Source organism: Papilio polytes, unplaced genomic scaffold (assembly GCF_000836215.1).
Source record: "Papilio polytes unplaced genomic scaffold, Ppol_1.0 DF824102.1, whole genome shotgun sequence".
NCBI lineage: Eukaryota > Metazoa > Arthropoda > Insecta > Lepidoptera > Papilionidae > Papilio > Papilio polytes.
The window spans coordinates 1,074,324-1,088,369 of NW_013525102.1; the positions used below are offsets into that span (position 1 = coordinate 1,074,324).

Below are 14,046 nucleotides of genomic sequence, written 5' to 3' on the forward strand. Positions count from 1 at the left end.
AGTCTATTAAATTTTGCAGGTTGAAGAAAGTTAAGAATTTCCCAGAACCAGCTTTATTGAAATCTTTCGAAGTTAGTCCAGAAAGTGGAATGTTGCCCGCTACGACTAAACTGGTCGCTGTAGAGTTTGAATGCACGCCCACCACTTCATTGAATTTGGTTAACGTTCCTGCCTACACTTGTACATTGTTAGATGGTAGCAAAACTCAAATGATTGTCGCTAAATTCCCAATCTGTGTGACAATTGCATCGTTTTATAACACGTAAGTATGACTTATTTCCAAATATATTTAAAATAATCAGATAACGGATGGTGTGGTATGTTAACTGGTACTCATTTTTCAGTTTTACCCTTTTTCCTTTGGGTGAATTGAATTTCCATGTTCTACCAGTTGGGGAGGGTGTAAAAAGAGACGTCATCTTAAACAACACAAGTAAATGCCCATTTATATATGAAATAATTTTACCGCCTGAATATCAAGTGGACCCTGATGCTGCGCCACCACCAAAATTAAAAGATAACAAGTACGTCGAAATAATATTTACTTTTGATTATTATAATACAAGGATATTTACCTCATTTGGTTCAGAAAATTAAACAACATACTGAGCTATCATAATTTAATTTGACTTATGCCCACCGGGTCAGTTAACTTATCCATCTATACATATGTGCTTCATTTGTTAAAAGTATTGGTTGCGTAGAATATTTCTATTTACAGAATAAAAAATCCACCACTGAGATGCGGAAACTTTGTAATAATGAACGAAGACAATCTTCTAGCTCCTTCCACGAGCAGAGTTATTCAAATACAATTTTTAGCAACAGCTCCAAAGAAATTTGAAGAAACTATACATTTTGTCGTGAGCGATACTTGTCCCGCTGAAGCTAATGGAGTTCCGTTAAGACTAGTGGGAACTGGAGCTCTACCAATACTTGACTTTTGGAATTTGGAAACAACATTTAGAGAACACATGATTGTTAAAAATCTATCAGAATATCCAACACCAGAGGTAATACAGTAAAATTTTTATCCTTTCGACTAATATCTTGAGTAAAATAATAAATGTTTTTCAGTCTTCACCTCATTGTGTTTTCGTTGAAGACATCGTGACATTATATTTCTACGGCGTTGTCGTGAACACAAGTCACACGGGAGCACTGGATTTGTACAACAGTGGATTAGTACCCTGCGCTTTGACAATGAAGTTACACTACCAAAAGAATACTAACCAAGAAATATTATACTTAGATAAATATGAAACTCATATAGAACCGTTGATGCACAAAAAATTGAATATTATATTCAATCCGAAAGCTTTAGAGGTAAAAAGTTACTAGTATAAATTATTCTAAACGAATTTAGATTATAAGAACAAGATAATGCTTTTTTTTATTTTTTTAAGGATTACAGAGCAGTGTTAGAAGTTAATTTAAAGAAATTAGAGGGCCAAACTCAAAGTTTTCGAATATGTGTCATTGGAGAAGGGGTAATACCTAGGATTCATTTAGTGACGCCTCAAGTGAAAAGTAACAGATTTACGATACTACAATTTCCGGTTACATGCTTGGGTTCTGTCAGCAGTCGGCATGTATCGTTTAAGAATATAAGTCCTGTGAATGCCAAAGTTGTGGCAGACATTTTATCATCAATGGATGAAGGGCGGCCATTGTTTTGGCTCACAGCTGCCCCAGATACTGATTTCGTAGTCCTCGACGGGAACAATGGTAATTTTAAATTTTAGAGTCAAGAATATTTATGATATTTGGACAATGTGATGTGCCATTTAATTATTTTTCAGATAATGTGAATGTAACCTTGAAAATATCAATTAAACCAAATGAAATTGTAACACTTTACGTACATTTCAGTCCGTTACAAAAAGGGAAAACGCACTGTGATATTGTACTTTCTGTTGTTAATAATCCATTTGAAAAGTATACGGTAATATTTAAAAGATTAGAAGGAAAATATAACATACATTTAGTATTTATGTGTGATATAATTTAACGCACTGTTAACAGATATTATCTGAAGCCGAAGCATTTATGGAAGACGTAATATTAATGGGACTTGAAATGATATCGATGGACATCGACCTGGATACGTATAAATATTCAGAAAGGTATGTAAGACATTTCCTATGTATAAATCTATAGACTAAGACAACGAAAGAAAGATTAATATTTTAAAAAAGAACATTAGAAGAGAAAATACTGTTACGCTGACTAAATGGGAGTAGAATAAGAACTAGGAAATGATGATGTAATCTAGTAGCCAACAAACTTTCAGATCAACAATATCAACAACAGATACGAGAAGACGAAGCAAATCTTCATCGGACAAAAAGAAATTGAAGTTTACAGATTCGAAGAAAAGTAAAAAGGTTTCTCAAGCATCTATAAAACATAGTGAAAGCGACTCTTTCGCTGAAACTCCAGTTCTTAAATATCTTTTGGATTTAGGTATGCTTTTCTAACATTAAACTGCTAAACCTGTTTAACTGTTAATAAAATTTATTACCGTTTAATTTTAGGGGGCTGCCAATTATGTTTTACACAAAAGAGATCAATAATAATGATGAACAATTCCGAAAAAGTGTATAAATTTGTTTGGGTCGATTGCGACTATGTTATTGTAAGACCTTCTACGGGATACATATCTCCAGGCGAAGAGAAGGACTTAGAAGTTATATTCTATTCTTCACAGCCGATTGATCTTGAAAAGGTAAGAAACATAGTTATCTTTAACATGAATTATGGTATTTGAATATAACTTTGAATTGTTTGTTTCTTTATTCTCTATTTGTATTCACTTAAGATCTCCGCGTTGTTTTGTTAATTTTACTGAACATTTCAGGAGATTGTAACTTGTTCGTTAACAGTAGTTAGTGATGATTCTTTGACGGCCGATTTGAGAGAAATAACGTGGGATAATAGACAAACAATGACCTTATTTAATCGTAACAGGTAATAGTAAAACGAATTTAAAACCTACTCACTCTTGGAGTGACAATAAGTTAAAGGGTATAAGTACAAATGTATGTTAACGGAACTTTAACAAGCATTGCATTTTTTAGAGATGCACACATAAATGAAAGATGTGATACGATAATAGAAGATCAAACGTCATCAATAGCGAACGAATTAACTGGAAATATTACTATAGTCATTATTTATTCAGTCAAAACTGAATACACGAAATATAAATGTGATTTAGAAGAAGAGAAAACTTTACAAGACACATTTATTTACCAGGTTTATCAGCGTTTGGTTTTATTCCTGCTTTATTTTTTTTTTCGTGTTTTAACATTTCTTTCTTTTGCAATATATTTTTAATTAATACTTTTATGCTTTGTAGAAAAGAAGTTTTGATTTCAAAGTGGAAAATATAGGAAGAGTAGCTATGAAAATTTTATGGAATTTCATTGTAGATGACGAATTTCCTGTTAGAATTAAGAAGAATGCTTTGAAGGTAGGATTATATGTCTACATGATGACTAAGATAATAATTTTTAATGTACTAAAACAAAATATGTTTTTATTTAGGATGCCCCGACAGGATCGTCTGAGAGTTTACACAAAACCAATGAAACCGAGACAGGTGTTGTAGAAAGGGTTATTGAACATATTAATAATGGTAATTATACATACAAGAATACATTATCTTCAATACCGAAGTTTCTTTACTGTAACTCTTTTATTGTTCTATCAGATCCTAGCAAGATGACATTATTCAGTGGCAGTTTAAGCCGAGACAGTGTGGATACTTGGTTTGAAGTTGATTTACCATTCCACATTGAACCCGAGAAAGCATGTTTAAATCCTAATGAAAGTCAAATCTTCAAAGTAACTTTCTCACCGCAAGATGCATTCTTGTTTAAAGTTAGATTACAAAGCACTATAGGTAAGTATCATAAATTCCATGGTATCATACATTCAAAAGTGTTAGTGTATAATATAGAGTTTAGATTTACAGACTTAAAATTTCAGATAATTTAGATCCTTACGATCAAAATATAACTTGCAAAATGACAGCTAGATCATTCATACCATACGTACATCTTGATATAGAAGAAAGTGATTACTTAACATCAGGACAGAGGAAGGCGACAGGAACATTACCTCCGCATACAATGGTGTTAGAATTTAAAGTCCTTGGACCAGGATGCTATAAGAAGTAACCTTTTTTTCCTATGGCTATTTAACATATAATAGTTTCTTAATTAAAATATTTATTTAGATTAACCATAGCATTTTATTATCAAATAAATCTTCGGCCCACTTTAGGTTAGTGCAAACTCTAGTTGGGGTTCCTTTCATAAGAGTAACATTCATCTAAACTGTTATTTCCTTCCAGATCGTTCAGTGTAATTAATCCTACGAGTCAATCGTATGAGTTCATATTCGAAGTAGTGATGTCAGAAGCACAAGAATTTGTTCCCGTCCATTGTAATAAATTAAAAGGTTATGTGGAAGGCGGTACATCAACTGATGTTGTATTTTCATTTTCACCGACAGATCCTGGGGTAAATTCAACATTATTTACACATTATAATTACTCAAGAATAATTACTATTACATTGTCAAGAATTCATATGTATTGGATGATTTCAGATTTACGAATCCCAATGGAAATTTTTAATTCCTATCCATTCGCTGGTAATAAATTTACTAGTTGTAGGTTTTGTAAGGGAATCGAACGTTGCCTTCGTGCCGACGATTTTATTAATAAGAAACTCTCTGGTTGGATTTACAAGTGAAAACGTGGTGAAATTAAAGAATAACGAGGATGAATGTCTAACATTTGAATTTAAAGGGAACTCGCTATGCGATGAATCCGGAGAAACGCCAGTGGTGATAATGCCTGAACGTGGAATATTAAAACCACACTCTGAAACCCCGATCAAGTAAGTAAAAATTGGCTATTGCATGAAGAAGTTTCTAGTTTTTCTTTGCTCATGTTCTTTTAGCGATTATCATAATATTGTTTACATTGTTAATTAGTTAATGCCTAGTTTATTTGAGCGTTATCATCATTTATTCGCTATGTTAAAACTTTGCATGTTTATGTTTTCAGTATAATTTATACTCCAATACACGATGGTCCGTTATCATTTAAGATATTCTGCAGTGTTAAACATATGACAAAAGTGTTAACGTTATGTGTTAATGCTCTGAGCTACTCTATCAAGCCGATAGTTACGTATTATCTTATTGGTAATGAACACACACTTAAAAGTGAAGCTGTTACGAATATTCATTTAGATAAGGTATGGTAATTGACTTATCATATATCGCTTTATACAGGTAAAACTAGGACATAATCATTGCTTTCCGTTAATTTGTTCCTTCCTGTTCCTTCGACAATTTTATTATGTTTTTTCATGACTGTATTGTCAATTAGACTGCATCAACCTACGAAAGGACAGTTCCGTTCAAAATAAAGAACGATGGTTCCGCGACGTTTTTCTTCGAGTGGCATTACTCCAGTACACCAGTCAAGAAGTATTTGAAAGTGGACATAGAACCAAATATCGGTCACGTCACGCCTGGGAACGAGATCGACTGCATTCTGCATTTCAATCTTAAGCAAGTTCCTGTGCATGCTTTCCCTGTCACATTGTCTGTAAGTTAATATTTATTACAATTGTACTGTTCGGTTATGATGTGAATTTTTACGTTTAGTTTTTCAGTACAAAAAGTAAACTTGACTTTTTCACTTTTAGATAGTAGATGGTCCTGAATATGAAATTTATCTTCACGCGGAAATTGAAAAGCCTAAATATCATTTCTCATGCATGGAATTCGACTTTGGAAAATGTATAGTAAATGCTCCGGAGACTACGTATAGAAAAAACATTGCTTTTGAGAATTCTGACGAAGTGCCTTTAATGTATGATATTACATATATTTTAACAGATTATCATTAATTTACATATGAACCTCATTTCGCACGTAACTATTCGTTCAAACTAATTTATATAAACACTGTTAAACCAAAAAATACATTTGTTTTACAGTGTTGACCTTAACTTTTCCAATTTACCGGAACTGTACGTGCAGTACAATAAAGAGTACGCAGTGGAGCCGAAAGGACGTATGAAAATATCAATTTACTTCCGCCCTAGAGAAGTCAAAGTGTATGAATTTAAATTGCAATTCTGGGTGAATACGTTATGTGAAGAAATTGTTACAGTTAGAGGAGAAGGTAGGTTGATAAAAAAAGGAGCCTCCAAAAATACATGTTTTTAAAAATTGTACCTTTTTTTAATATCTAGGCGTACCACTGCTGTTTGATTTATACGATGGCTGTCAGAAAAGCTTTGACTTGGGTCCTGTTAAAGTTGGTGAAAAGATAGTGCGTCAAATAGAAGTAATGAATCACAGCAAAGTGCCGATAGACGCGAGCTTCTCTTTCAAAGACACATACGCTTTAGTCGACGATACGAACAAGTCTGAGGCGACAAGCATTTGTTTAGGATTCAGAGCTAGCGTTCAAGGAAGTGATCCTGGACATGACAGGTTTGGGGATTGTTTTATAACTATTTTTTAGTTACTACGTTAACGTATAAGTTTAAAATATTTATTGATACCTATTTTTGTTTGACCTATTTTATTATTTTTTTCTACCTGTTCACAGGGATGAAATGCTAAAAGCTTACAAGGAGGATAAAATTCAAGAACAAATTGCTTTAGATGTACAGAATGCACTTTCATCGTTAAAAGTTATACCTAATAAATGCACCATACAACCATATCACAAGGTTCCGTTGAAGATTCAATTTAAACCTGTTGGCATTATGACCAAATTGAACGTTCAGGTATACGTTTATATTGACATTTTTCCTCCACTACATCGTAACCTTTAGTATTGAAAATATAATTTTAAAGTTGTACTTGACAATGCCCGACTTTAATACAGTGATTTCTACTAAAAATGTGTACAAGAAAGTAAATTTTTTACATCATTTGTTTTTAGTTGATGATGAAAGTGTTTCATTTCGAGCGCCCTCTGGTACAACTGAGCGGCAGTGCAACGGGCATGAGTCTTTGTCTAAGTCAAAACTCCCTTCAATTCGGTCGCGTACGCAAAAGAGGCTGTAAGATTTTAAAGGTTATGTTACAAAATAAAGGAGATTTTAGTGCTAGGTAAGATCTACTTAAAAATATTATCTGATTAAGAAACTAATGAGCACTACTTTTTTTAAATCTTATTGATAAAGTGACAGATTGAAGCTGCACGAAATATATCTAACGTACATATTATAAACAAAATATTATGTTAGGTTCTGGTGGCAGCCTCTAAAGACGGCTGAGTTCGCGATATCTCCCATCGAAGGTAACATAGCGGCGCGTACCGATGTCACTTTTACTGTCACCTTCAGGCCGGCAAACCATAATCCCTTTATTAAAGTTTGGGTAAGTTTAGCTCTTGACATTAAACTGTTAACGAAAAAACTGCTAAAAAACGCAACAATTAACTATCTGAGGCTTATTTTAAATTTTACAAACTACATTTTCATTTATAAGATAAATAATTCAAACCGATAGTCACCTCACTACTCAACTTTTTAAAGTTACTATGAAGAGTTAAGGTTGTAATATGTAATAATAAAGTGACAAAAATCTGTAGGCCAGTTGCAACATTGAGAACTACAAGCCTTTAGAATTGGCTCTATACGCGACGTGCATTGACGCCGGCGCCGTTCAGAACAAGACAATCATTATAGAATGTCCCGTCAGGGAAATAGAGACTGAACATCTTGTGGTCACTAACCCGTACGTATACATTGGTAATGTTAATATTTGATTTACAAACGATCCAACTATAATCTACTTAACTTAGAAGCAAATATAAGCTCTACTGTCTGTACCCTTTTTAAAGAACGTTACGAATGACATAGTAGAGACCAATTTATATTCGTAATACATATATCGCTTTTCCTGCATTGTTAATAAGTTTTAAAAATTATTAATATTTTAACGTTTGTCGAACAGTACCGACGAAATGTGGCTGGTGTTGTCGGAAGTGACAGGGGATGCGTTTACCACGCTCAAAGAGTTCAACATTGAAGCTAACACGACGTTCGATATACCTATTTATTTTAAGCCCAAATATTTCGGTAAACACGAGGTATGTATGATTTTAAATGAGATTGATTATAATAATGCTATTTTAAAGAAATAAGCTTTTATTCGTATCGTTTTATGCACGATTTTTAGGGACAAGTGCTATACTCGCCTCTTGGAGAGAGCGCTCTCTTCATCAATCTTATTGGTATCGCTACACATCCGAACCCTAACGGGGATTTATCACTTACTGTCAAAGAAAAGGATGTGCATACTGAAGAATTGTTAGTTTATAATATTACAGAGGTCAGTTAAAAGTTACCTAGTGCCATTAGAGTATTCAAATCCAATCAAGTGATTACTAAATCCATAGAAACTTTTCTGTTTTAGTTTCCCGAATCGTACATTGTAACATCAGAAATTGTAAAGATCTTTCCTGACAAGTACGAGGGCTACTATGAGATAAAACATCCGGACACCATCAAGGTGTGGGGCGAGGCCACGGCGACTTGCCGCTGGTCCTTTGTCTGCTATGAACAATGCGAAATGGAGGCAAAGGTCGGCTAGTTTTCCATTTATTGGATGTATTTTAAACCTCATACCTCACCAAATATTTTATTCTACATATTATAGTACGTTTAATCTATTTTCAAAACTATTTAACGTTCTTTTACAAATCCGATAACATTATTTTCTCAATTCATTTTTGTAAAGTGCAAGCTCCAAATGCGCGTTTCGTTTTACTAATTGAAAAAATACTCTTTTACTATTTTACAGGTTACATTTACAAATGAAGAAACACGCGAATATCAGTTCTACAACATTGCAATAACAGTCATACCTAGTGGTATCAAAGGTACCATGATATTTAAATCACGTGCGCGGGAGTCCGTGCAAAAAGAGTTGTCCATCTTCAACCCTCTCAGCACAGAGGCGGAATTTAACATTCACTGCGAAAATTTAGACAGCTCTGAAGTGATTAAGATTAACAGGAATTCCAAAGTAAGCGTTCATATTCTACTATTCCACTTTTAAACTTTTATAGTAGGGTAAGACATATTATGCTGTATTTAATTAACCTACTAGCTTTTGCCCGAGTGGTATAAAAAAAAAACAAAAGTGAGTAATCTATGTGCTCTTCCAGGCTATCCTCTACATTTATGCCTAATTTCATCGAGATCCCTTCTGCAGTTTAGACTACAAACTCTAATAAACATTAATCCATCTAAACTTTCATCTGTAGTTATTAGAAAGATAACTTATTACCAAGTTGTAGTAGATTATTTTTAAGCTAGCAGTTGGCAACTTTAAATAGTCGTATTCAAAGTCACAAGTCAAGTTGCCCAATTCGTATCTTACGAATTATTTTCGTTGTAATTTGAGTAATGTATTTTTTTTCTACAGGCGCCAATAACTTTGACGTATGCTCCTCTTGTGGTTGGTGAAACAGAAGAATACCTACAAATTTTCAACCCACTTGTAGGCGTTTACATGTACAAAGTGATTCTTATTTGTTTGCCAGCTAAAGAAAAAAATCTAGAATTTGCTACGTCGATTGGATCCTCCGTCCCTTTCAGATTACGGGTGCAGAATAAGACAGAACAAAAAGCGGATTTCAATATTACGGTAAAAACAAAAATGATTATCTGTCCAACAAGGAGAATGGCCCGATACAGTTAAACGGCTAAACGGTTTGATAAAGTGAAATTAGGCTTCGTCCGATTCGTAGTCGTCTCCTAATAGTCGAAGGATTACTTGGTTTTAATTATATTTATACTTGTAATAAGACAGCTTTTTAGGTTTCCCATCCTTCGATTATAATTGAGGAAAAATACGCACTTGGTCCTTTGGAGAAAGGTAAAGTACAGGCTTGGTTCGAGCCGACTGAAATTGGCTGCCAAGATTGCAGGGTTTCTTTGAACTCGCCTACTGCTGGTGAATTTGTGTAAGTAGATATCATTTTATAATCGCATATATCTATTCTATTATCATGAAGCGAATTGATTCGTATTTTTGAAATATCGCAAAAATTACTAGGCCGATTTTAAAAATCCACCGTTTTATCAATCAATCACCATCAAACAGTGAGTAACATCGGTTACATTTTTTAATTTCACGCGGACAAATTCACGAGCAACAGCTAGTTATAGTGATTACACAATTTTATTAGGGGCATAGCAACAATCAAGGGTACCGAGGTCATTGCACACGATTATTTTTTCTTCGGGAAAAATAAAACCCATGCCGTTAGATGGCCTTTGAGAAAAAAAAATATGTATCGTAAATCCTCTGGAATATGAGCTAAACGATAATTCTGTTATTATGTAATAAAACATTAATTCATTATTCTAGTTCTTTTAATAATATCGCAGGTACAACATAAAAGGTAAAGGCGAGAAGCCAAAACCTCAAGGGCCGTACTTGGTGAAAAGAGGAGAGTCCACGATAATAACGTTCAAAAACGTCTTTATGGACACGAGAACTTTTAAATTCGGTATCGATCAAGAAGAATTTTATTTAAAATCAGTAAACGAAACTTTGAAACCGAAAAAGGTATGTTGTCATTCGATGTTCATACTCTGCATTTTTCGGGATAATTTTTTTTATGAGAAAGCGGCAAACAAGCAGCGGGAACATCGAGATGTTTATCGCCGCCTATGGACATCCGTAATACCAGAAGAACTGCACTGCCAGCCTTTAGAACCTTTAGTATGATATAGCAGTATATAAGTAACAATTATGATTACATTAAACATGATGCGTAGTGCCTCTGTTTCTGCCTATATTTTTTTCTTTTTGTTTTTTTTACAGGAGTTATATTTGCCAGTTTACCTCATGGAATCGCCAGACGAAGTTCCTACGGGTTGCCTCACCATAGAGACTCACGAGCCGAGTGAACCAAAAGTTCACTGGACATTCTTCCTACAAGGCGTACCTTAAATGTTTAAATAAGGTTACGATTTTTGTTTAGTTCAAATAAAAACCAATAAATCATGTTATAAATGTGTTTTATTACCAATCACCAACACTAAAATCTTGAACAACATCCTCTTTGTCGGCTATGTCTTCTTGCACAGACTCCTTAGATGCTTTTGTTTTATTTTTGTTTGTCTTCTTTTTCTTTAATTTCTTTTCTTTAGGTTTTGTTTCATTTTCTTCATCTGACATTTTAAAGTTGGCAGTATCATCCTCACTGTCAGATGGGAATAACTCCATAGGGCCGCTATCCTTGTCTTTGTTTGTTTTTAATTCTTGTCCATCAAGTAATTTCGGTCTCTTTATCATGGGCAATTCTACACCTGTCTCATCATTCTTAGATACCTTCTTACGTTTCTGAATCTTATTGATCTTTGACCAATTCTCATAGAAAGTGTATAATGGAGTTCCCTTTGCTTTAATATTAGCTTCCCAGGCGGACACCATCTTATCATCGTTCAATGCGAAACTGATTTTTGAACGTTCGCGATCAATAAATCGGGAATTTTCTTCGATCTTTTCCATCAACTGTCGCATCCTTTTCGTATAGTTTGAAACACTACATGCTTTTAAAAACTGCTTAATCTGAAAACAAAAAAAATGGTTATTCTATAAATTTTTACCAATTCACATTTTTGGCATGAAAAAAGAAAAAACCATAAGAAAAACGTAAACAAAATCTTCCTAGTAATGAAAAGAAAAAAAATATAGATTTGATTTCGGAACTAAGAGGATTTTATGAAATGTAGGATACAAAGACACTTTTTTTAAATTGCAGACAATCGGTACAAAAATAAAAAGTATCAAAGTAAGAATTACCTGTAAAATTGCAAGTAAGCTGATATCTGGAAAGGCAATGTTGTGTGCTTCATTAGCTGTGTATTCCAGCAATAGTGCATACACCCTCTCAATAACAGAGTCTTTAAAACCATTCTCTGACAATTGCGACTTTGCTAATCTCAAAATACAAGAGAAATCTAAAGGCTTCATTGAAACTTTCTTGTGTTTTTTGTTGAAGTCATATGTCGTTAGCACCTAAAAAAATAAGTAAATATTACTGCAAGTTTCTAATCATAAAATGTGATTAGCACAAGTTATATGAACTTACCTCTACCAAGAATGGTAGAATTGGAATGAATGTATTGGTTTCTTTTGAAAGATTTATCAGGATTTCAACACAATGAAATCTAAGTGGATAGTACTGGTGAGTTGGGACCAACTTTATTGTGTTTGTGATAACCATCACTAATGGATACAATAAGGGTTGAAGTTGAGATTTATTTGATGTTGCCGCTATCAAATCTGCCCATAAATGTAGAGAATTTATATATTGCCAGTTGTAAACCGCTTGTCTGTTTTCTATTTTCTGTACTACAATTGCATTTCTGAGATGTATGGCCAGCTGCCTAATGTAGAGGAATACATGTTGGTAAGCAGCATTTAAGTCCAAAGAAAACATTTCCACCAGAGACCTTCGCATGAAGTTTATACCCGGCCAGGTTGAGGGACTTACGAATTTGGAATTCTTAACATACGTCATGTACATTGCTTTAAGCACTAAATCAAGTAGAGCTGCTTGCTGATTTCTTGTTATTCTTAGAATGCACAAAAATGATAAAACCCTTACAGTTTCCTCACCAGTACTCCATAATGTTATAAGTTTTTTTAATGATTGTTTTGATATACGACTGAAGCAAGCTACATATACAGACATTTGGTGCAAGTGCTTGAGGAGTACTGTTAAAATATTCTCAGATGTCACTCCACTCAGAAGTTTTAAAAGATCTTTGAGATATGACATTAATGGACCCTTGATCTTTATAAAGTGTTTACACTTCTGTGGGTCTTTTCCTGTTTGCTCCATACCTAGGTATTTCTTGATAGCACCAGGTAAATATAACACACACATTTGTATGACTGCATTGAATACAGAAGATCCTAAAAATAAATGTATTTTAATTATATATATCACAAATCGAAACAAAAATTAAAACAGTCAAAAAACTTGAATTCTTTTAATTTTGTAAATCCCATCATTCTTTACTTTTATGCAAGCACAGATGAGGCCTCAATGTCACGGCATATTTAGCAGTGAACTGATAAAGGCTGATAATGACAATGATAATATTTTAATTATTAGGCTAAATATTACTACAATCAGCTAACGATTTTCATACCTTCGACTTTGAACTCTCCCTGAGAACCCTCATCACCGGCAACTCGCAACATGGCTGCATTGAATGCTTTTATGACAGTAGTCAATGTGGGAAGCTTAATTTTTCCCTCACTCTGTAATTCTGCCTGCCACTGACTTACTAGTTTAAGAGTCACTTTACCAACTGCCGGTTTTGTATCCTCATCCTAAATAATAATACTGATTATTTTATGACTAAAATTTTTTAATTACAAATCTTAGATCATTTATGAAGAAAGACTTAAAATCTACAAAATTATATCTACCTCAAAATCACTCTCATCACTGTCACCTTGGAGAGGACCTGGCTCATGTACTTTTTCTTCATCTTCACCTTCAGAGCCATTATCATCAGAATCTTCACCAAAGTTCAGCAAGTTTTCATCATTTTCTTCAAGAAAATTGTAAAAATCAGGATCGATCTTTTTCAACTTCTCTAATGATTTCTTGTGCTCCTCTGGGGATAATTCTTCTTCAGAATCTAAAACAAAAACACGTCAGTATAAAAACAAGTATATAACAATAAACAGATTTTTTCTAAATTAATTTAAATTAAATGTAACCTAAATCGTCATGAGGTTCTTCAGACTTTTGTGGTGTTTTCTTAGACTTCTTCATTTTCATTTTTTACAATAAAACAAAAAGCAGCCTATGTAACTCTACGAAACTTTTAGCCTACTACGAGCCTTTTAAGTACTATTAAAACGTATGGTTAAATAATTTAACACCGCATGGTCACAATAAAACACAACAATCGCACGTGAATCAGTCGGTACAATGACAGTTGACATTGACATATTTTG

At 33.7% G+C, this 14,046-nt stretch overlaps 3 protein-coding genes across 3 annotated transcripts in view; 1 reads left to right on the forward strand and 2 right to left on the reverse strand.

Moving 5' to 3' along the window:
* LOC106099434 overlaps positions 1-10,984 on the reverse strand; it is a gene marked incomplete at its 3' end in the record, with an annotated part of 32,884 nt that extends 21,900 nt beyond the window's left edge. Inside the window, exon 1 of the mRNA XM_013277992.1 lies at positions 10,906-10,984. The remainder of the gene's footprint in view (positions 1-10,905) is intronic.
* The window catches only part of LOC106099722 (hydrocephalus-inducing protein-like), a 27,551-nt gene extending 16,538 nt beyond the window's left edge, over positions 1-11,013 (forward strand). Inside the window, exons 48-81 of the mRNA XM_013278348.1 lie at positions 20-262; positions 345-524; positions 722-1,013; positions 1,078-1,326; positions 1,407-1,728; positions 1,803-1,945; positions 2,026-2,126; positions 2,294-2,466; positions 2,538-2,728; positions 2,861-2,970; positions 3,081-3,258; positions 3,362-3,475; positions 3,550-3,640; positions 3,716-3,907; positions 3,994-4,180; positions 4,361-4,529; positions 4,618-4,910; positions 5,081-5,273; positions 5,408-5,629; positions 5,730-5,896; positions 6,024-6,211; positions 6,282-6,525; positions 6,644-6,824; positions 6,983-7,152; positions 7,290-7,422; positions 7,637-7,782; positions 8,002-8,137; positions 8,227-8,379; positions 8,464-8,631; positions 8,851-9,075; positions 9,478-9,699; positions 9,873-10,018; positions 10,446-10,626; positions 10,885-11,013. Of these exons, the coding sequence (XP_013133802.1) occupies positions 20-262; positions 345-524; positions 722-1,013; positions 1,078-1,326; positions 1,407-1,728; positions 1,803-1,945; positions 2,026-2,126; positions 2,294-2,466; positions 2,538-2,728; positions 2,861-2,970; positions 3,081-3,258; positions 3,362-3,475; positions 3,550-3,640; positions 3,716-3,907; positions 3,994-4,180; positions 4,361-4,529; positions 4,618-4,910; positions 5,081-5,273; positions 5,408-5,629; positions 5,730-5,896; positions 6,024-6,211; positions 6,282-6,525; positions 6,644-6,824; positions 6,983-7,152; positions 7,290-7,422; positions 7,637-7,782; positions 8,002-8,137; positions 8,227-8,379; positions 8,464-8,631; positions 8,851-9,075; positions 9,478-9,699; positions 9,873-10,018; positions 10,446-10,626; positions 10,885-11,013 (6,232 nt within the window). The remainder of the gene's footprint in view (positions 1-19; positions 263-344; positions 525-721; positions 1,014-1,077; positions 1,327-1,406; positions 1,729-1,802; positions 1,946-2,025; positions 2,127-2,293; positions 2,467-2,537; positions 2,729-2,860; positions 2,971-3,080; positions 3,259-3,361; positions 3,476-3,549; positions 3,641-3,715; positions 3,908-3,993; positions 4,181-4,360; positions 4,530-4,617; positions 4,911-5,080; positions 5,274-5,407; positions 5,630-5,729; positions 5,897-6,023; positions 6,212-6,281; positions 6,526-6,643; positions 6,825-6,982; positions 7,153-7,289; positions 7,423-7,636; positions 7,783-8,001; positions 8,138-8,226; positions 8,380-8,463; positions 8,632-8,850; positions 9,076-9,477; positions 9,700-9,872; positions 10,019-10,445; positions 10,627-10,884) is intronic.
* On the reverse strand, positions 10,917-14,031 carry LOC106099723 (nucleolar complex protein 2 homolog). The gene is made up of 7 exons (XM_013278349.1): positions 13,807-14,031; positions 13,510-13,724; positions 13,227-13,410; positions 12,158-12,987; positions 11,869-12,084; positions 11,090-11,634; positions 10,917-11,008 (listed from the first exon to the last, which is right to left on the reverse strand). The coding sequence occupies exons 1-7, from the start codon at positions 13,865-13,867 to the stop codon at positions 10,996-10,998; spliced, it is 2,064 nt and encodes a 687-aa protein (XP_013133803.1). The 5' UTR covers positions 13,868-14,031; the 3' UTR covers positions 10,917-10,995.
* Between the last annotated feature and the right edge of the window lie 15 nt (positions 14,032-14,046).